The 23,118-nt window shown below is 49.8% G+C and overlaps 1 protein-coding gene across 2 annotated transcripts in view; it reads left to right on the forward strand.

Moving 5' to 3' along the window:
- Positions 1-23,118, forward strand: part of Stk32c (serine/threonine kinase 32C) — a 90,121-nt gene that overhangs the window by 26,741 nt on the left and 40,262 nt on the right. For both annotated transcript variants that reach the window (XM_010620434.1, XM_010620442.1), the window contains exon 2: positions 22,549-22,604. In XM_010620434.1, the coding sequence (XP_010618736.1) occupies positions 22,549-22,604 (56 nt within the window). The remainder of the gene's footprint in view (positions 1-22,548; positions 22,605-23,118) is intronic.

Below are 23,118 nucleotides of genomic sequence, written 5' to 3' on the forward strand. Positions count from 1 at the left end.
GAGTGTGGCCCTACGTGGGTCAGGACCAAATATAGGGCCTGTGGAGCCATGCTGGGATATTCCAGGTCAACAGGTAATGTAGGTGGCGCTACCTGATGGAGACCTTGGAGTATTAGCCCAGAGGTGGGGACTAAGAAGGTCCTCCAGGTTCCCAAGGTCTTTCCCTAGAAGAAGGAAACTGCTTAGGAAGGCTGCAGAGACAGCACCAGAGCTCCCTGAGAGGTCCAGAGTCCTGAGTGGCCCCTGCTCTCAAGGCTGACACCTTCCTGCACAGGGCAAGCGGGGGCTGGGGCCAGCTTTGTAGCCATTGTTGTGACTCTGGAGTCCGGGAGCTGGTATCAGCCCTTGCCTCTCTGTAGCAGCTCTCAGGAGGGCCTTGCTGGCACGACTGCCCTCAGCCCATTGTCATATGGTTTCTATATCCTGGCCAAGGCTCTCATTCTGGAAACCACAAACTCGAGCAGACTCCTAGATCTGCTTAGTTTTTTACTTTTATTTTTAGAAACATCAAAGAACAGAAGTCTTGTGCTCTGTCTAGAAATAATGCCTTTCCTTAATTTAATTCAGCTGGTCAAAAATAAGCAAGCCCATTTTCCAGAAGGAACAGGGAGGAGCTGGGCTTTGGCAGGGCTGTTCCCCTGGGGCCAAGCTGGAGTGTGTCTGTGGCCTTGACCCCCAGGGGAGAGCCAAACCCTGCACTTGCTCTGGACTGTCCAGGATGTGTGGGCCATGCTTCGATAACTGAGGAAACTTCAGGAGTGCTAACTTTTTGTACTTTAAGATATTTGCAGATACATCAAGTGTGTCTGGTTGATATTCTTCTTGGCCTTCTTAACAGGACCCCATTTAACCACCTCTTAACTGGCCAGGTAATGGTCCAGACCTGGCTCCCATGCCCCAGGGCTATAATCTTGGAGCATGTAGAATTGTGTGACTGATATGAGCTGATCCCAGCTGGTTCAGCTCTTTGGCATCTCAAGACTTCCCTTAAAAGTCACCTTTTGATAGCTTTTCTTGAAAAAAAAATTCCCACTATCTTTATGCCATTTTTTACCTATACATTCACCTTCAGATTTTCTGTGGACTGGGAAGTTGGTGATCAAAATTTTGGTATCCAAAAAGTCATGTGAAACGTCACCATGAGTGAAGCCTCAGGAACAGGATGGGAGTTTGTTCTAGACTGCCTTGACCCTTTCATCTGCTTATAAGTTTCCCCATGTTTGTAGGACATTGTCTTTACCACCACTTCCCACCCCAGAGTGGAAGGCCATAGACTGCAAGGAGGGTAGGGGCTTTCTGGGTAGGTGGAATTTTCTAGTAACAGCACCTTCCTCATGAAGTTTGGAGGGATAGGGGAGAGAAGGAGCATTGAGCTGTTGAGGAGAGACTTGGGCTGGAGGCTGACACTTCTCTAATGGAGGGCATTGGAAAGGATCTGTGGGAAAAGGGTATCACTGAGCCAAAGAAAAACAGGTGTGGTAGCCTAGTGGCCCATAACCCCATCCATTGAAGCTGAAGCCTGATGAGGACCAGCAGCTCTTGGCTGTGTTGGACAGTGGCCCACAGAGATACCATGATACAGGGTACTATGGAATTCTATTGTTCAAGCCTAAGAACAGTGAGTCAGGAGTGGGACAAGGCACACTGAGGTCCCACTGTAGTTTTGGAATAAAATCATAAAATCTCATAGGCTCTTGTGTTCCTTAGATCTTGATGAAGAGACCTGATCCTTCTCAATTGTCCCTAGCATTAAGTCTAAAGTCCCATGTGGGACCTGGTTTCTCTCAGTGGTCAGACAGCACATTCATCCTATATTTCTCTGGGGCTCTTCTTTGCTCTTTTGCTCTTGCCAAGCCTTGTTATGATTGCTTGACTTGCTTTCTTTCTGTGGACAATGTTGTATCCCTCAGGGAAGGGATCCACACCCCACCTACTGCCATGTGGGACTCTGTGTGAAGGATGTGGGTGCTTTGTGGAGGTGGGTATGATCTCAAGAGGCAGTGGACACTTGGTGTTAGATCTGTCAAAATCGCTGTCAGGGCTGAGGCTAGGGAAGGCTTGAGTAGGAGCCATGTCAGACAAGGGACTGAGCAGAAGTTGGCAGCACCACGGACAGCTCCCACCAGCCCTCTGCTGCCTTTGGCACTTGCAAGAAAGACTGGTACAGTAGTTTGGTTTGTCACAACAGTTCCTCTTCCTGAGGGACACCATGATATGTGCTTACATTGTGGTCCTCTGTATGGTGGTGTTAGGTCCGCGGAGGTTGGGGGCATGGAAACTGATTTCTTAGGGTTCCTGTCATGGCTGTCACCTCGATGTTGCCTCCCTTCAGAAAGTAGGAGAAAGGATGGATTGAGAATCTCTTAAACGACTTCTGGTAATGACTCAGCCCATACACTGACCCCAAACTGCAGGTGACTTTGAATCTGAGATGCCCCATCTGCTGAGGACCCATTGGGCTGAGGGAGTCTCTGATTCCTCTGATACTTTGGTTTGCAATCAGCCAGGCTTATTCTGGAGACATGCCGGTGTCTGAAGGATTGAGGCAGTCTGAGGACACTTGGGAGCAAGCTTCATGACTAGCCTTGTTAGATTCCAAGACTCAGATAAATGTCAGCTCCGTGCTGCATCTATACAACCTGATAAAAGGCTTTGTCAACACACATTTCTTTAAGAACAAACAGCTATATATTTTGTTAATAAACTTTCCATCAAAGTATATGCAAATTTCTTTGCAAAGAAAAGTCTGAAATAAAACCATGCACTTAAAACATGAGATGGAATTTAAAATAGCAACTTTCCCTTAACAATGATGTGCTGCTTCTATTTATCTTAATTTTCTGTGGGACTGGTGTTTGACTAAGACCTTAATGCCCTCCTCTGAGTCCTGCCTCTGGGCTCAGCTATCAGCTGCTTTCTGGGTGGGGCAGGATATGCATCACTGGGCTGAAGTCATGTGTTGGCAGAGCCATCCTTCCTCTAAGGCCCCTTGGGAGAAGCCATTGCTAATGCCTCTAGCTTCTGGATGCTCTTTCCTCTCAGGCCAGGCTTATGGCCTCTTCCTCCACCCTCAAGGTCAGTAGCATAGCATCTCACTAACATTGTCCCATGGGCTTCCCTAGGAGTCTGGCCTCTATCTTTCCTCTAATGATACTATGATCACATTAGTGCCCACTTATGTAATCCAGTATCCTCTTCCCTTTTTAAGATCACTTGCTTAGCCACCTCTGGAGTCTTTTTTTTTTCTGGTACCAGGGATCGAACTTGGATCCTTGTGCTTGCAAGGCAGGCAGCAGAACCACTGAGCTAAATCCCCGGCCCCCTGGAATCTTATTTGCCAAGTAAGGTGACACATTCCTAGGTTCCTAGAATTAGGATCTGGACAGACTTGAGGCATCATTCAGCCAACTACAGGCTGTCTGTAGCAGGCTCCTAGGCCCCTCCCTAACTATGGATGCTAGCCTTAGTCAGTGCTAGATTTGATGGGTCAGGGGATGAGGCATCAGCTTGCAAATACCTACTTGCTAGGAGAATGTGAGGTGTGGCCTGGCTGCCAGGGTATGTTGAATTGGGCACAGATCTGGGCTGTCACTCCAGCCATGGTGAGGGGCCTGGGTTGGAGCATGGCAGGTCATATGGGAAAGGCTTTCAGTTGTCATGGCCTCATTGAACTTCTCCTCCCATCACTGACAGCTCTAAGTTTGCGAAAACTCCTCCTTCTATAGCTGGAATCTACATTCTCACAGGTTCCAGGGGCAGCCCTGGCTGAGCTGGGGCTATCCCACCTCTGCAAGGAAAGGCGAGCGTGTAAACTGCTCCCTGGGAGATATGGTACAGGTACATCCTCGGGTCTGACTTGTAAGCCAACCTGTGAGGATGGAACTGTCCACTTCCTGTCAGCTTGGTGAGCTCTGTGCCTTTGGGGATAAATTGGTCCATCAGTTGGCCAAGGCCCAGCAGCCAACCCAGGGATGAGTCAGAAGCTCTGAGCAGAGCAGAAATTACAATAAATAGCTGCAAACCCCAAGCCTTCCCTGAGCAGCTCAGGACTGGGAGAGACTCCTGAGGTCTCCAGGGAAGATCTGGCTCAGCCAGCAGAATCTTCATGCTTCATTCCATGCTCTCAGCCCGGATATTGCTGGGATCTCAATGCAGATTGTAGGCAGGTTATGTCTGCCAACTGCGACTAGATGCCTAATAAACTCAAAGACCCTGTGAAGAACCTCAGTGTCCTACCACTGTGTGTGCACTTATTCATACACACACAGACATGCACACACACACACACACACACACACACACAGGCACAGACAGAGAGCTGAATTCATACTTACATGCATGCACACACATATACATAAACATAACTGTATTAACCTGCACCACAAACACATATGCACACACCAACACACACATAGAGCTTCATCCACAGGCATATGCACACATAAATATGATCTGAGGTATATGAAAAAATTCTAGAATAAACATGAATTCTGTGCTATACCAACTTCTCCCATTGTGGCTAAGTTTCAAGGAGCCCCAAAACAGACTAGCAACCTGCACTGGGTACTCTGATTCTAAAGTGGGGAATGGCGCCTGATACAGCTGGTTCACTTGGCTCAGCTGAGTGCAGGATACATGGGTCAAGGGCCAGAGGAGCCATGTAGGGGGAAAGGGGCCAAAGGCCTAGGGTGAGATTGGGAGGGCTGCCAAGCTATGCCACGTTATGCCCAGCTTTGGGTCAAGGAACACAGCTGGCCACTCAGTGATGACCCGTGTTTCCTTGCTCAGGGGAGAGTGGTAGAGATGATGCTGTGGCTTCTCTAGGTCCCTGTCCCTGCAAATGTCCTTCCTAACCTTCATTATTCCTCCCGGCCCCAGGTTGGCTGAGAAATCCTATTGGCCTGAAATAGTCCCCCCAGCTCTGCGTATGTGACTCTGTCCTCGGAGTCCCTTCCACAGCCACACAGGCCACTTGACCTGGCACCCCACGCTGCTCTTTCTCCATCTGTCTAAGCTAGCCTCCCACTGTTTCCCCTCCCCCGCCCAGCTCAACCTTTCTGTCTAGCTTGTCCTACCTTCTTCCTGGGATTAGATGTGGTCCTTAAAGACCAGACTTACATCTTGTTAGTACAAGATGTACTTGGCTGTGACCTCTATGAGCCTGTTTCCGTCTATCAGATGGCAAATATCTTTTTCCCATAATATAGATTAAATCTCTAAAAGTCACCCTCTACAGAATTTCCATAATACAGGTTTTAGGCAGTTTTACTGAGGTGTAATCACAGTTCAGGACACTGATTGAAGAGCACAGGTTGTGAGAGATTTGACAAACATACACCCAGGTGGAGCCATGCTCTCACCGAGGTACATACCTTTGCAGTCATTCTGGTAAGTTCCCCCCTACTCTCTTCCAGGCACTCCCCTTAGCCCAATGACAAATACTAAGGATTTTTTCTTTTTCATCACTGCGAATTGTGCCTATTTGTATTCCATTTTTGTGTAAATGGAATCATGTAATACATGCTCTTCAAATATTCATAATACTTTTGAGATTCATCTCTGTTGTTGTGTATCAGTAGCTTGTTTCTTTAATAATTACTGACCTAGTATACCACTGCATAAATATGATATAATGCTATTCCTTTATCCATCTCCCTATTGCTGGCTATTTTGGCGGTTCCTACCATCTGGCCTTGTGACTCAGGTACCTTTCTGTGTGGATGGATGTCTTGTTTCTCTTGGGCAGATATCTAGGAATGGATTTTCTGGCTTGCACACTAAGTATATGTTTAACTTTCCAAGAAACTGTTGGAGTTTTTGCAGAGTGTCTGTGCCCTGTCACACTCCCACCAGCAATGTGTGGGTTCTGGTGGCTCCACACACTTGCCTACACTCTGTGCTGTGGGTCTTACTGTAGCTGGCTGTGTTGCTGGGGACAGTGGTATCTTGTTGGGTTCTAATTAGCATTTCTTGGTGACTAATGATGTTCAGCATTTTCTCATGTGCTTTCTGGCCTTTTGAAAATCTTCCCTGTGAAGTGGCTGTCCAAGTCTTGTGCTTATTTTTGATTGCTCACTTGTCATTTTTTTATGGATTAGCAAAAGTTCTTTATATACTCTGACTGCCTGTGACGGAACTAGCTGAAAGCCTTCAGTAAGAAGAATACATTGGACAGAAAAAAGGAAAGCATGAGTTTTCAGGAGGCTACCTCAAGGGCCCAGGAAACACTGACTGGACCCTGACTGGTCTCTGCCTCCATCTCTCAGCTTCATTGCCTGTTCTGCTGGTTTTCTGCTCCAACTGATTTCCCTGAGTGTCCCCACAGGCTCACGTTTTACCCCTGCAACTCTGGGCACTTTTGTAGTCCAGAAACCAGGCTGCCTGACTTGGGACACACCTTAACACTGATGGGCCAGGCCAGAGCAGAACACATTAGGGACCAAGTGCTCTGGAGAGTAAGGCTGCTATAAGAGAAGAGGGCAGATACTGAGTGGAGCTGGAGCATTGCAAGAGGGGATGGCCATGGAGCCTGGCCTTGAATTCTGGTGTTCCTCCCTAAGAGGTGATGGTCATGTCTAGTGCCTAGTGTCTCTCCTACTGTTCTGACACAGTTGTACATCAAGCAGACATACTGCACTGGTCGTTTCTTCAAACTAGGCTGAGAACTGCGGGGCATGGTGGTGCATGCCTATAATCCCAGCACTCAGGAGGCTGAGACAGGAGGATCACTGTGAGTTCCAGACCAGCCTGGGCTACATAATGAGTTCCACGTCAGTCTCAACTATGTAGTGAGACTCTGTCTCAAAAAGCCAAAAAAAGAAAAAAAGAAAAAAAGAAAAACTAAGCTGAGTATAAATATTACACAGCTTGATAGATGGGGCTTGAATTTTCTGACAACATAGTTTAAGGTCATTTGTCAAGTAAAAGTTGGAAGAAAACTATGTTGACTATTCATATTATGTTTTTCTTTTTAACTTCTTTCAAGAAAAAGCATGATTGTCATCTGCCTTGTCCTGTCTCCCATCTAGGATCACCACCTCAAAAAAGGAGAAATTCAAATCTATCTGGTGGTTTCAGATAGCAGTTCTTTGGAGTGATAGCAGTTCTTGTGAATGTGTGCAGATTTCTTGGACTAGGGTGCACATGGATGCTACTGGTCCCCATGAGCCAGGCACAGGTGGGAGCCTCATCCCACGTACTGCGAGAACAGCAGTTTGGCCTTGCTCATTTCTCCTGGAGCCTGCTCTTGGGGTAGCTGCCCCAGTAGAACTGTGTGAGTGATCTGTCCCCCAGGTGAATGGCAAGAAGCAGGCCCTGTGGCAGCACCCTGGGCAGTGTGTGGCTGGTAGGAGAGCTAAGAGGTGCTGAGACTCATGGTGGTGCCTGATTCCCTGCACACAGAAGCTGGCAGAGGCTGAGTAGTGGTAGAGTGGATTTCTCACTGGCTCTGGCTTGGCTGTGAGGAGAGACTGTTCTGCTTGCCTTGCCCAGTATGGTTAGCCTCAGTAAGCCTCTCTCTTTATCTTACGAGCAGGCCACCCTGTGGATGCCTTTGTTGTCCCAACCCTGGACTCTTGTGCAGGACTTGGTGGGTCTCCTGGTGGCTGATTAGGTTTGTGACCCTGTGGCGAGGTCTGAACAGTGCAAGATAAGGACTTATTTCTGGGGGTGGCTTCAACACAGGGCAGATGAGCCTTTTGATCTTTCTTAACAGCACCAGGGTTTTTACCTGGATTGTTTCCTGGGCCAAACAATGTGGTCTGTGTTTGTGACATAAGTGCTCTGCTTTGATAATGTGTCCTGCTTTTGGTCAGGAGCTGTTGGTGAAGACTCTGTAGGAGCAGAAGATTATGGCAACCCCGGGACAGTTAGTAGTTAACCAGTTGACCAAGTAAGGTTGGTTTTAAGCACACAGCACCTTCATCAGTGTAACCTGCCCACAGGATACATGTCCCAGAATGTCTGCAGTTAGCAGCCCATGGGGATCTACAGCCACAGATCAGGGACACCTGGAATGGTTTCCCAAGACAGTGGTTGTCTTACCCTGGACAGGAAGAAGGATGTACAAGGCCCATTTTCCTACTTGACATGGGCTTAGGAAGCCTGGGATGCCAAGGGCCCCAACTGGAGTGGGAACATTTCCTCAGGCTGGGACGTGGGGTCCCACCGGGGAGAAGTGGGTAAAAGCAGTCCAAGAAGTGCTATAGGTGAACATCAGCCAGGAGCTCCAGGGCTGCTAAGCTTTTCAGGCCCTCTGGGTTGTGGGAGCTTTTGGACTTGAGGGTCCTGTGGTACCCAATTATGAGCCTGGAACTCAGGTAGTCACAGATCTGTTTTGTGCACAAATGCGCACATGTACCTGAAAACAGATACATACATATGTGTGTGTGTGTGTGTGTGTGTTTGCAACAAATGAGAACAAATGAACACACACAAGTGTTCAATACTACTGCATGGAACACACCTATCCATACACACATTATACCCACACCAGAGCACACACATGTATGAGCATATATGGGCATATACATGCAAACACATGTGCATTTGTATGTATATGAACATGCACACAGCAATGAGCATGCATGTTAGTGTACACTCATGTGCTCACGCTCAGACTCACTGGCCTTACCCAAAGTCAGGCAGTGTATGGCACCCTTACCCTGGCACTCTGCACAGGGTCCACTGCTCATGGGTCCCCCTAAACCCCACATCTACCTCTGTCCTGCCCTCTGGAGCTGAGGCACTGGGCCCTCCTTACAGTCTGTACCCCACATTCTCTCCCAATATAGGAGATATTGTCTCCCCCAACAGGCTTTTTCCCCTCTCCTGGTGAGTCTATGGCAGTGTTGGTGACCTCTTAGAGACTGAGGGCCCAAACTGCAACCCTAAACCCACTTACTTATCTCAAAGTGCCAACACTGCAGTTAAACCCAAATATTGAGGTTTTAGTTTAGAAAAAACTGTTATGTGATGCTCAGGTGCTGGGGCAATTTAGGTCATGTGCTGAGAGAGAGTGCTCTGCATGCCCTCTGTGGTTACTCATGTTATAGTTTTGCCACCACTGGTCTATGGGATGGCCCTAGGCAATTTCCTCCAGGAAGTTTTCTCTGACTCCCCTAAGTGTGGTTGCAGGACCTGCCCTGCAGGAACTGTTGTCTGGTTTTATCCAACATCCATCCAGCCCAGGGCCACTGTCTCCGCTGAGCCCGGTCCAGCTCCTGAAGCCTGCTCTGCAAAGTTCTGCACTCTTGAAAGCTACATGAGTGTGCTGTTGAGAGAGGAGTGCCCCAATTGACCAGAATGTCTCAATCACAAATTTACATTTTGAAAAGAGGCCCTCAGAGCAATTAGGCTGCAAATAGAAATGGTTTATTCGGGGTTGAAATACATAATGATGGGTTTGGAAGGTGGCATTATCATTGTCATTGCTGATTACCCACAGCTGCCAAGCTACCCAGCTCTGTAGGCAGGCAGTGACGGGTGGGGACCATGCTGGCCTGAGACCCTGCCCAGAGAGGACACTCCTGCCTGACTGCCCTGCCAAGGTGGGCCAGTAAATCCAAAGTCTGTGAATGAGGTCCAGAAGCCTGCCACTGAGGCCTGCCCTGGGTGAGAACTCTGGGATGCTCCACAGTGCTTGGGAAGCAGAGAGAACAAAGGCCCAGGCAGCAGCTTCCTAAGGAGAAACAGCACTTAGAAGTTCTGCAGAGTACAATCCTCTGCTTCCTCTGTTCCCAGCCCCAGAGCTGTTGTCATTCTCTTCTCTCCCCCTTATGCAGTGGTGTCTGGGGCTGGACCATACCCTAAGGGTGTCCATGTCCTAACGCGCCAAATCTGTGAATGTGTCACCAATGGCAAAGGGGCCTTTGCAGATGTGACCAAAGGAAGGATCTTGGGATGAAAAGTTGGTTCTGAATCATCCAGGTGCGCCCTAAGAGCAATCACAGTTATTATGTGAGGGAGGTGGGAGGGTCAGAAGGGGAGAAGAGATAAGAGGAGGAAAGCAGAGGGCAGGAGAGGGCTTTTGGAAGATGCTGCAGTGCTAGCTTTGAGAATGGGGGAAGAGGCTATGAGCCAAGGTGTGCAGTGGCCTCTAGAAGCTGGAAAAGGGAAGAAGTGGGTTGTGTCCTCAAGCCTCAAAAAAGAGCACAGTCTTGGTGACCTTGTCAGGACTATCATAACAGACATCGGTGTCTTTTAGCACTAGAGAGTGGGAGCCTAAGATCAAGGCCTGGTGGATTCAGAGTCTGGTGTGGATCTGCTTCCTAGTTCATTAATAGTGTCGGCTCACTGTATCCTCACATGGTGGGATGGGAGGGAGCCCTTGGAGGCCTCTTTTTATAAGGGCTCTAATCCCATGGATCAGAGCTCCATTATGAAGATCTAATCACGTCACAAAGGCCCCACCTTTGGAACATCTGAGATGAGGTGGGCCTGGTGGTCTGGGCCATGTCCATACTGGTACCTGGAGGTCAGGGTTGGGTGTTGATCTTCCCTCTGATTTCTACCTCTCTTTGGAGACATCTGTCTTGTTCTCTTTTCTGTGACTGGAGTTTTTCCATGAACTGCGGAAACCAAGGCAGCATCCAGAAAGGACCTATGGGCTGTGGCTAAGCATGGGGCCTGCTCAGATCCTCAGGTCAGCCATGGCCCCACAGCCTCACTCAGGAAGTTGATGAGGGGCTGAGCAAGTTCTGAGCAAGGGGCTTCCATCTGGAGGACAATGCAGGACTGTGATCCATGAATCCCAAGGTCATGCCCTGTGGCCAGAGAACAGGTGGTCCAGCAGGGCTCTGAGGACCTATACCCAGGAAAGAGCTGTGGTAGAATATGGGCTTACTGAAGTGGGGGTGGCTCTGTGGGCAGCTTTGCTCTGAGTGTGTCCTGGCCCCTCTCCAGGGGCCTCCCCACCCTCCCAAGCTTGGTAAGTGGAGGGCACCTCCATGTCTTGGCAATGGTGTCCAACTCTGGCATCTCTGAATTCAGGCCATGGAAAGATGGCTGTGCCCCTGATACCTGATAAGGGGACTCCCAAGCAGCAACTCCAGTCCTTGGGCCAGAGTAGAGTGAATGATTTTAATTGAAGTTAATATTTTCCTGCCAATTCTTATCATTTGTCATTATCATTTTAGGCCACAATTTTTTTCATGATGGGATGGCCTGTTCTTGCTCCCAGCCAGTACATGGGAAGAGATGTTAGTGCCATAAAATAGGCTTGATTTTCATCTTCTGGGCGCTGTGGTGTTTGAGAGCCATGACCCTATGCAGTCCCTCACATGTGTGGCCATGTGCCTCCAGCCTGTGTAACAAAGACAGTGGAGATGTGTGTTTCCAGAGTTAGTGAATGGCTCCTTTTGAGGAATGGCTTGGACCTCAGTATGTAGGCTGTATGAACATGGCCAGCATCTGGACCCCCAGTGCCCAGGAGACCATCCCAAGCCCTGCCTCCATTTCTGCTGGTTTGTGTGGAATGGAGAAAGGCTGGACACCAGGGCCTGAGAGCACTGGGTGGTCACACTCCTTCCTCTGGCAGGTAGCCAGGCGATGGAAGAAGGGGCAGGAGCTACCCTTGTCCTTGTTGAACAGCTCTTGGGGCACCAGTTGCTGCAATTGTGCCCTTCAGTCTAGGAAAGGGAGACTGTGGGAATGTGCTGTGAGCTGTTGACAGTTTGGGGAGAGAGGTGTTTCTGCCTGCGTGGAAGTGCTAATGTGTGAGAGCAAGATGTGAGTTTATGCCTGTCTGGTTGCAAAGCCTTGCTGTGCCAACCAGACACTGGCCACCGCCTTGGTGGCTCGGCCTCCTTCTCACTGCTGCTGCACAGTGTGTGGCTCCATGTGGCTCTGGAGGAGAGATGGTGGGCACAGGATGACATCCTGGGGCTGAGGGCCTGGGCATTGTTTCCTGTGAAGTCCTAGAGGACCAGATAGCCAGGTCTGCATCCCTAGCATCTAGGAGGGACAAGGGAACAGTGATAGCCTTAGTAGTTTTTCTTCTGTAGGACATTTGCCACAGAACCCTCTGGCAGCTGTCATCCTTGATCCTGACTCATTTCAAAATCATGAGAACCTGAGCATTGGGTGGAAGCATCTGCCTGGTCTGTGTGGTCCTTCTGGGCTTAGGCCCTGAGTGGAGCTGTGGGACCTTGGCCTCCTTTCTGCTGCAGTGTGCACAGCAGACATGTCCTTCCTGTGTGGCTCCACATAAGGAGCTCTGGAAGCTCCATGGGCACAAAGGAAGCCCTGGCTCAGGCCTATGACTTGGGGTACAGTGTCTGTTACATTTGGGCCTTTGGCTGTCAGATTGGCCCCTCTTCCTAGGAGATCCTTCTGTCTTCCTGTGGGTGTTGGTGGTAGGGGGCTTGGTGGGACTGGAACCTGGAGGCTGCAGGTGGACAGGTGGAAGGACAGTGGTGAGCAGGTCTTCTCGTCCCTAGCCTGGGTGCTTACCTTCTCACAGATGTTGGCTTCTGGGTTCTTCAGGGAGTTCCTAGCATCCACAGAGACTTGTCTCATATGCCAGCCCCACAGTGGCCTCATCGTGACTGCTCTCAACAGGTCTGTCTGCTTCACTTCCAGCAGGGGCATGTGCCTCCAGCCAAACTGGGGTATTGCTGACACACTCTTCTGGGTGCTGTCTGCTCTGTGCTTTCCTGTTCTGCTGTTCCACACCCTTGGCTGGACCTTGAACCAGCATGAACCCCAAGCACCTGGGAGGCAAAACCCCCAGATGTGGTACTTTCACATCTGCTAGGGGCTTCTGGCAGTGCTGAGAGGGGTCAGGATGACTCACTTTGGGGGGACCTTCCTCAGAAACCTGGAGGATGGATAACCCTGGTAGAGGATCTGCAGATGGTGTGGCTGTGGTGGGCTTGGGAATATCTGGAGCAAAAGGGGAGCCTGTCCCTTTTAGGGCTGGGTCTGGGCTTCTGCACCTTTGGAACTCTGAGATAGCTGGGTTCCCCACCTCCTCCTACTCTGTGGATTGGCCTCACAGCTTCCCAGGTGGAGGATCTCAAAGCTCTGCAGTATGGGACAGTGCTTTGAAGACAGTAGAGGTGCAGCTCCTCTGTCTGAGGAGCCAGTGGAGGCCCAAGTCCAGGGTAACTGGAGCCAGTCCAGGCATCATAAGCTTCATAGGCTTCAGAGAGTAGGTACCATAGGCAACATCTATCCTAGATCTCATGGCCAGGGCATTATCAGAGCAGGTACAGCTTGCTGTCCCCACCCTAGCCCTGTGCTGCAGCCATCTCTACGCAGCTTCCTGGGTGTGCATCTTGTGTCCATATATTTGAATTATGAGTTCCCAGAGCAGGTCCTTTATCTAGTGGAAGTGCCAAAAGGACTTAGGACGCCCAGGTCTGTCTCTGGTGGTCTCAGGGGTGCTGAGCACCTGGCGAAAAGTTAGGCCTTGAACATCAGGATTCCACTGGATGATTCTGGGGCCTGCAATTATAAGAGAACCTTCAGTTCTGGGCCCTGCATGGTAACTTCTTACCCATCCCAGGCACCCTCCTGGCGGGCCCCAGGAACTTAGTGTGGCTGGCTGGAGATGCTGTATTGATCTGGCTGCTGCCTTAATTATTAATTTATGGAAGCTTCCTGTGCTGTCTGGGGATGTCAGAATGAAACACTGGAGTAGTTCAGGCCTGGCAGGGCCCAGGATCATAGTGCAGTCAGGCAGTTGCCTCTGAGCATGATTTATGGGCTGGAGCTTTCACTGTAAATAAAGGTGGAGGAGATAGGTGAGTCCACTGCCCTCACAGGGTCCAGCCATGGGGTAGGCATGAGGCCTCCAGTCCTGGACCTGCGCTGGCCACAAGATGCCTCAGGAGAGGACAGGAGCTAGGAAGGGTGGCTGAGTGGGTCCTTATGAGCACACAAAATACTTGGCCATTGCCTAGCCATGCCTTCACGTTGCCTCTTTGGGCTGAGGAGTCCATGACCAGAGCCAGAGTAAATATCCATTTCTCTATTCCTAACAATTGAACTTCCTTCCTCAGAGACATTAGATGTCCTCAAGGATCAGTGAAAGTGGTGTCCTAGGACCTGGCTAGTGGGGTAAAGATTAGATATAGAATGCAGTCTTTTCTCTTATACCTCTAGGGTCCCATGTTTCTTCACTGGGAGCCTGTGCTGAACTCTCCCACTGGATTCTAACCTGTGAAATGCAGGCATTCTCAGCCCTCCTGGGTGGCTCTAAGTGCTGGCTCCTGAGTCCTGACTGTGTCATCCATGTGTGAAGTAACCTGTTGGTGGGTGAGGAGGAGCTGCTGGGCTAGTTCTGAGTACTTAGCCCCTCCAGGGCAGGCATTCCCAGCACTGTGCCGGGGCAGCCCCTAAGCATGGCCCACATATTCTGCAGAGGTTTTATAAGCTATGCAAGAAGCAGGGCGTCCTAGTCAGGTTGGGTGATTTTCTTTATCACAAGAGTTTTGTGGGCCACAGGTTATATGCAAAGTTTAATCAACTTCTACATTAATATTAGCAACATATGACATTGATTTGTTATTGTAGCTCTCAAATAATTTCCACTTATGGTTTGGAGCTTTCCTGTGGATAAAGGGCTTGTTTTACTAGAGGGTACTCTGATGTCCAAGGCCTCGCATAGGTAACTGTGAGGCAGGCTATGATGGGAAAGGCTGAGTACCTGGCCCAGGACTTACCTGAAACTGTGCTTGGCCTCCCTTCCAACTGACTTCTCCAAAAGCTGTCCAGCATTCACTTCCTGGGCTTCCAAAGGCATCAAAATGAGATCCTCTCTGAAGGCATCAGGCTGGGGGCATTGGGAGCAGTGCTGCCCCTCCAGGTCTGCGGGGGAGGCCTTCGTGGGCACAGGCATTGATTTTGTCACTGATAACAATAGCAGTGACTCACGATGCCTGTAGCAGGTCTATTTTTACTCTCCCAGGGGCCATCTTCTCTCTGCCTTCCTCATTGGGGGCATGTTTTTGTCTGTCTTAAGAAAAGCCTTGTCTTATGAAAGGACTGTGCTCTATCCTGAAATGTCACTGGGACTTATAGATCCCCTCAGGATTTGTTGCTGGGATGTGCTCAGTACATGCCTGCTATAGGCTGGGTATGAACTGACTGCCAGTGCTGAGATAGGTCTATGTGAGGTGAGAGGAAGGTCTGTCCAGGCACCCACGAAGGGAAGATCATTTTATTTTTGGAGGAGAAATGTTAAAACATTACCTACTATATTTGCTTTGGATTTTGTTGTAATTACACAAAAGTCAACATTTCGGCTTTCTCTTGCTTTGCCTTTAATGGATCTATGGCCTTGATATTGTCTTTGGGAGTAGGAGCTCCCTCCACTCCCTCCAGCTAATCTTTACCTATCATGGCAGAACCAACAGAAAATGCACCAGGGGCTCCCTTTTCACCTTCCTGTGGCACAGTCATAGCCACTGGCAGTCACTGGAGACCAGAATGTTCTGCATCAGGCCAGCCAGAGCAAGGCCACTGAAGTGCTGACCACCTTCTGGGAAAGAGCTCTTTGCCTTTTCTCTGGTGTGTGTGTATGTGTGTGTGTGTGTGTGTGTGTGTGCGTGTGTGTGCGTGTGTGTGTGTGGGTGGGTGTGGGTGTGTGTGTGTTAATTTTATTGGTACATTTTAGGTATATGATATAATGACATTCATCATTGGAGATTTGTACCTTTACATAACATATCTTGATTCTTATTTTTTCCCCATTCCTCTGCCCTCCCTTCAACCCCTCTACCCCTCTCTATTTACAAAGGCTTTGTTTCCATTTTTTCATTTTCTCATGTTAATTCCATTCCCTTCTTTCCTTTCCGCTTGGTATGTGTTTGTTTTGCTCTTACTGAAGCCTCAAGGCTGGATGAGATGGTCTCTGAGATCATACTTAAATGCCATTTTGCGGGTAGGGGGCAGGCACAAATGTCCAGAAGTTCTGTCTGTGCTACTGGGTTTGGACAATTGTGAGAAAAATCGTTCATGACTGTTGGGTCAGCTCAGTGATGATGAACCCAGCCAGCAGCCCTTGGGACGGGACCTGGTGTTGCTTCCCAGTGCCTTTCCCTAGAGAAAACAGAACTAGGACTGTACCTATGAGAAGAAATGACACATTTTCATGGCAACAACTGCACTTCCGATCACTAGCTCTGTAAAATGAAAATCTTCCCGAGGAATAAATATTTTAAAACCTTTGATTTTAAAATATTTATCTGTATCAGGAAGAAAGAGCCCATGCCCATGCTTTCTCAAGTGGTATGGAATAGAAGAGGGACCCAGGGCCTGGAGCTCTGGGCTGTCTCCCACCTCTGTGCATATGGCAATCAGACTATTTCCTCCTGACAGATTTATTTTGATTCCTGGGAAGGAAATGTGTAAATGCTAGACAGAACTGTTGGAATTTGAACTTGCTTTTCCTTTTACCCGCATTATAACTTAAGTGATGTTGAATCCTGGGGAAGAATGTAACCCAGTTACACACCAAACCTCTCTGGAGTGTGGGCAAACCAGTCTTGCCGAGTCTTGACCCAGGTACCTCAGGTGCAGGACCTCACTTCTTTGCCCAGATATCAGCTTCAGAAACATACTGGCAATGTTATCAAAAACATCAACCTCTAACCTCCTTTTTCTGTCTAATCATTCACTTGTTTCTTGTTTAGTCTGTCTCCAATGTCAAAATGTGTGCTCGGGGCTTCTCCTTGCATCTCTCAAATGGCCGGAGACTGAGAGTAGGCCCTGGGGTTCCAGGCTCTTTGGGTAGGACTGAGTGGGACCCCAGGCTGCTCTGTGAGCCTCAACTGCAGGGGTGGGTGGGAAGGGTGTGGACACCAGGGCTGGATTCTGTGTATCCTTGGAGAGGATCCCCAGCTGGGTTTGCCAACAGAGAGAATGGACATGGGATAGTCCTGGGAAGAGCCTGGTAGGAGGAAGCTGCTATTAATGGGGCAGGTTTGGGCAAAGTAGGGAATGTAAAGTTTTTTTCTCTGAGTAACAGTATCGTTATGTGGCCAATGGGCAGCCCCTGGCATGAGGGTATATTCACTCAGAGAAGCTCAGAACCTTCCCTTAGCAGGGTCTTCTTCCTGCGGGGAAATGTTGACCTCTAACACTGGGGGGAACCTCTGTTTGGTACACTCCCCATGTTTCCATGAATTGGAAATGCATGTGTCCAATGAGGTTTGCTTGCTCACTGGCCCAAGTTGATAGACTAAAGGTGCCTGTCACCTGTTCCTCCTGTGATTGAACCCAATTGGTTGTGACTAGAAGATGCTTATGCCTTCCTCTGCCCCTCAGCCCACATCAAGAGCTGACAAGATGAGGTCCCTGTGTCCCTTGTGCATATGACAAAACCAAGACCCCAAGAAGGTGGGTGGGCAACAATCCTAAGCCAGCCTGAGCCAGGGATTTGTTTTCCATGAGCTGAACAGACCCTCAACCTGTCTCTGTCCAACTTGAAACTGTCCTTCTGTCTCTGTACCAGCCCCTGCCCCATGCCCCAAGAGTGCCCCTCACCCACCAGGTATCATGTGGGAGCAGCTCTGTCTTTCCCAGACATGGCCAGACTCTTCCATGCTGTTCCCCAGCCCCAGGACCAGCCCAGGATGGACATCTACCCCCTCTAGTCCTGCATGGTAATCCCCCTCTGAAACCTTACCCTATGAATCAAGGCCCAGGCTCACCCATGGAAACACATCCTTGATTTCCTTGGGTGAAGTTGCAGCTCCCTGGCCCAGACCCAGACACAGGGACAATCTATCAGCCTCCTACCATACCCTCAACCCTCAGCAGCTCTTTCCTCAGCCAAACCTGGCTCTGCAACCCCATCTGTGCCTGGTGGACTCCCTTCAACAATAAGATGTCTACATAAATGCCAGTTTTTCCAGGAAAACTCTGACTCTGTGCTTGGTTAGGCTGGATCTTTATATTGCCCACCCAGATAACCCCAAAGTGCCTCCTGATGCCACGTCTCCCACACCTAGGAGACCTGTTTTCCAGTTTGTCTATTTACCCTGGAGGTTCAGCACCAGCAAACGTCCTGGATGATGGTGACACTGAACTTTGCCCCAAAGTGGCTCTGACTTGTGTCACTGCTAGAAAGGTGGGTGGAAACTTAAGAGGTGCATGAGTTCTATTTCCTCCAGAACTCCCCTGGGCTCTGGGGACTCTGCTCTACACACTCACACACACTGTTCCCTTCTCTGCTGCTCCTGACCCTGGGCGGTTGCCTTGCCTGTCCCCAGAGCCCCACAGCTCTCCTCTTGCTTCTAACTTGTGCAGACTCTAGATTAAGTGTCTGGGGTAATCCAACAATTTGGATTTCAGTGAACTCCACAGATGTCGGCTGTCGGAAATGTGGCATTTGCAGAAAGGTTTTTAGTATATCAGATTGATTACAATATTGGTCTCTGCAAAATCCTTTGTAAGATGTCTGTTTTGACAGATTTCTGCCAGTGGATTTCCTTCTCTTTATTGCCTCCACTGAGTCTGGAATGAGAGCTACCATCTCCCTTTAGTAGTCAGAAATGAGTCTAAATGCCTCAGCTGGGTGCTGGGCAGGATGGATGGTTATGAGAGGACCTGGACCTGCCCCCGAGCAGCATTGAGACACCTGTGTTGCTTATAGCAGAGCGGCAACTGGTCTTAGGTTCCTCTCCTGCCTGGCCTGGGCTAGATTGAAAGCTGAGGGGTCCCTGTCAGGAGGGTGTATGAGCTGCCATGTTCAGTGGCACAAGTGCTCCCTGTCCCAGCCAGGTGGCAAGGAGACAGAGAGGAGTGTGAGCATCATGGAACAGTGGGTCCTTGATTCCCCTGTGGAGCTCCCAGAGGGTTGAGGCTCACCTGTTGAGTCTAGCCTGGTGTTTCTTCTGAGCAGGGTCCCTGGTGGATGTGGCCATCACCTCTAGGACAGCCTTTGCTGGTAGTCCTAGTACAATGTACACCCTGTCCCACGGATTATGCTCTGCTGTTCTCCAGGTGTGTGACAGACACACTAGAATTCCTGTTCCATCTGTGTTTTTCCTGAGCTGCTTCTGTATGGCTATCTGCGTGCCATTTTCTGAGACCCTGTCTGTGGTCGCCTCTGCTGGATAGTTGGAGGAAATGGGGACAGTGGTACTCAGAGCCACAGGTGCTGAACCATGTGGGCTGCTTGGCACAAACCGTACACCATCCTGCTGTTTACAGAAAGTTGAGGACTGGGAGGAGACCGTAGGTCTGCCAGCATCCAAAACAGCAGCACAGTCTTCTTGGGGCTTGCTGGCTCTGAACTCGAAGGTCCCGTCAGGTCTCCTTTGTTGAAGTTACCCATCCTCAAGTCCTTAATGGCAACACTTGCTTGTGCCATGGACTGAGATAGTGATGGGAGATTCCCTTATGCCTCGGAACTGTTATTTAATGTAGTTACTACCTGTCCTTTTGTTCTCTAGAAGACTAAAGTCAGAAACTTGTGCTTCTACTCTAAAAATGTTAGTCACCCAGTTCTTATGCAAGCTCACAGCCCAGTGGGGCAATGGATGCTTGGGGCTCTGCACTCTTCTGGCTGCTGGGAGCTGTAGCGGGCAAGACAGCCAGCTGCCCATGGGCAGACATCTCACCTGTCTCCCATGTAGTGTTTAGCTGGATTCAGGCACAAAGAGATCCAGAGATTGGGAGTGGGGACCCAACAGACAAAATGTGGCTGTTCCTGAGGTGGCCATGAGGCATTATGCTTCCTTAGTTCTTTGTTGGGAGTGGCTGAGGCTGGATTCTTGTGCTTCTGGGTGAATACTGGGATGGTGTGGGTACCTGGCCTAGAACTGCCTGGTAGAGCCCTTCTCCTCAAACTGTAAAGCAGCCATCTCAGCCTTGTGCCCCTGCAGGCACTCCATCTCCTCCTCTGAGACATAGACACCTATGTCAGTTCTGAGCCAGCCCACTCCCAGGGCACTGCCTCAAGTCCTCCCAAGGCCTGGGGTCAGACTGCAGCCTTTCAAATATGGGACCTTGTGCTTCATCACTTCCCCCATCTAGGCAGTACCAGTGCAGGTTGCCAAGGACAGAAAAAAGCAAAGAGGTCAGTTTGGAAAGGCTTTTGTGATGGCTGACAACACTTGGGACCTTCCATTCTCCGCACAACAGATAGCTCTTTGCAGGCCCGTGTCCTCTGAGGGCAGCTGTTCCCAAGTGCTGGCCTCATGTGCAGCATGGGGCTTAGAGAAGGGGGTGAAATGCTTAGAGTCTCTGTGTGGACTGTGTCCTCATATCCCCACATCACCCACCAAGTCTAAGCCACTCTTGCTTTACTCTTCCTCCCAGTTTTGTCCCTGTTGCACACATAATTGCAGAGGGGCCAGCCTTCCTTTCATATCTAGTAGAGTCAAGGAATTGTGCCGACCAGCAGTGGGTGGTCTCCTGCCAGCAGGGAGAGTGCAGGCTGGGGTGCCTGGATGCCTTCTTGTTGCTGCTTAGGCTCTGAGCATGTTCTAGTTGACATGTGAGATTGGAAGGAGAGCTGACATGTGAGGTGGGATGGAAGGGAATAGGCTAATTGGATGGTGGTATAATGGGTAACGCAGATCACATGGGCAGAGGCTGTGGTGTCCAGGAGGTGGCTAAGAACTGGATGGTGCTAGGGTTGTGGCAGTGGGGTCTGGCCATGGTTCTCTTTTTTTTTTTTGCTTTGTTTTGCAGTACAAGAGATTGAACTCAAGGCACTGAACATCTCAGCCTTGTTTTTATTTTTTTGAGACAGGGTCTGGCCAAATTGCCCTGGCTGGTCTCAAACTTGTAATCCTCCTGCCTCAGCCCCTAAGAGTGCTAGGTTTATATGTGTGCACCACCACACCCAGCTAGCAAAGGTTCTTGTCTGTGGAATATGGGCTGGTTCCCAGCAGGCCTCCCCTTGGCATCCCCCTCCATCCCTCCTTTCACCTCTGGGTAAGGCAGAGACCTTCTCAGGAGCTTTGTCAAGGCCCCTGTCCCCAGCCCTTCAGAACCCTATTTTTTCCCTCTTCCTTGGACAGCTGGGGGAAAAAGGAGAGTCTCTGTCCCTGCATTCCTCAGGGAATTTGTGTATATTAGTCAGCTTTTCATTGTTGTGAAAAACACCTGAGATAAGCAATTTAAAAAAAGGAAAGGTGTATTTTGGTTTATAGTATCAGAGGTTTAAGTCCATGGGAGGTCACTTGGTTCCATGGCTTCTGTACTGATGGTGAGCCAAACAGCATGGCGAGAGCTACCCACCTCATGGCAGCTAGGAAGGCAGAGAGGAGACACAGAGGGAAGAAGACCAGAACAAGATGTACTCCCCACAGTCCACTTCCTTCAAATAGCCCCACCTCCTAATAGCCCATTCAGCTGTTAGAATTAACACGTTACTCTGGCTTGAACCGCCGGTGGTAGATGCATGACTGTCCCCTGCCTGTCTTTACCTGATGGGACAGTCATGCATGTACCACCGGTGGTTCAAGCCACCCAGCAGCAAGACATAAAAGTTATTGCTATGTTGTGAATTTGCTAATCCATTGATGATGTTAGTGCCCTTATTATCTGTCACCTCCCAAAAGCCCCACCCTTGACAGTTGCTGTATGGGATCAACCTTCAACGGAATGTGTCTTCTAGAGCACACTTTAGATCTCAGCCATAACAGATAAGAGGATGACACCTAAGTAGATAAGTAGATAAAATACCTTAAACCATAGGGTATCCTAAATCCCACTGCAGGGTACATGTCTCTACAATGAGGCCACGGTCACAGGCAGGCCCTCCATGGGGCATTGGAGGTGTAGATCTTGGGCAAGGGGGACAGCTGCTGGCCTAGTGGGCCAGCCGGTGCTGGGGGAGAGCGAGGTCCTGAGCCCTGGCATGGATGAGATGGGCCCTACTTGAAAGCATTGTCAATGATGTTGACATGGTTGGATGTCTGGAAAGCCTCATAATGGCTCACACAGAGGGGATTCCACTCAGTCCATCAGGGCTTCTCCAGGAGGAGCATGCTGCTGTGACCATGTGAAGAAGCAGCCAGGGTCTCGGCCTGCTCAGTATTCTTATACTGTGCCCCTATTATTAATATTGGGGTGTTGCAACATACACACATGCACACACACACACACCTACCACCATGACGTCCAGTGAGTCCCAGCAAGGCAGATGCCCTTCCTTCCCTTTTCTCTGGACGCCCATATCCCTGAGACTCCCAGGTCTGCCTATTTGTGGGTCTTCAGGTTGTTGGAGCAGCTTTTAGTTTGGTTGGGTGTCAGGATTGCAGCTGAACAAGTCTGGCACTCTGGGAGGTGCATTCCATCCCATTCCTCCTTGTCACATTTGTGGGCCAAGCACATGATACCACCCCATAGTAATTCTGAGAAAAGGGTACCATGGCTTGGGCTCAGCCCTTCCTGCTTTGCACAGGAGCTGAGTTCACTCTGAGCTACAACTGACCCTCCTGCAACCTAAAGCGACTGGGCCTCTGGCCAGCTGCTGGAGGTCCCAAGGTGTGTGTGTGTGCAGTGTGCTGCTTGAGTATGAGAATATGTTCTGGGCATGGGGTCTTTCTGCCAATTTACCTGGTGTCCCTCTGTTTCATTGTGCAGTGAACTTCGATCACTTCCAGATCCTGCGTGCCATTGGGAAGGGCAGCTTCGGCAAGGTAAGGCACATCCTCTGCAAAGAAAGGCAGAGAATGGGGGTGTGTGGGATCATGGAACTAGACAGCTGTCCCCTTGCCTACCTGCCCCATTCTCTGGGGAAGCCAGAGCAGGGTTAGGTCTGTCAGGGAGGGGGTGGGGGTGCTGGGGTGTCAGGGTAGGCTGTTAGCCCAGTCACAACCACTTTCAAATCTCTCTGGGAGTCTCATGGCTCAGTTAGGAGCTGAGGGTACTGTTGGTACAGTCAATGAGAGTCTGTCAACAATGTGAGACAGCTGAGCCCCAGAACCCACCCACCTGTAATTCTGAGGCCCATGTTGTTGCAGCCAAAGCTATTTCTTCAAAGAGGAAGTATGCTCAGGCCTAAGAGGAAAGTATTGAAGGAGTGTATGGTATGCCCAATACCCCAGTGTCCAGGAGCCACTGTGACACTTGGGAGCCACTGTTGACCAAAATAGCCACCTCTGCTATCTGAAGCACAGAAGCTAGGCCTGTGCCTATTTCTTGGGACATGCA

The sequence above is a fragment of the Fukomys damarensis genome, unplaced genomic scaffold (assembly GCF_012274545.1).
Source record: "Fukomys damarensis isolate Sample0158 unplaced genomic scaffold, DMR_v1.0_HiC HiC_scaffold_8, whole genome shotgun sequence".
NCBI lineage: Eukaryota > Metazoa > Chordata > Mammalia > Rodentia > Bathyergidae > Fukomys > Fukomys damarensis.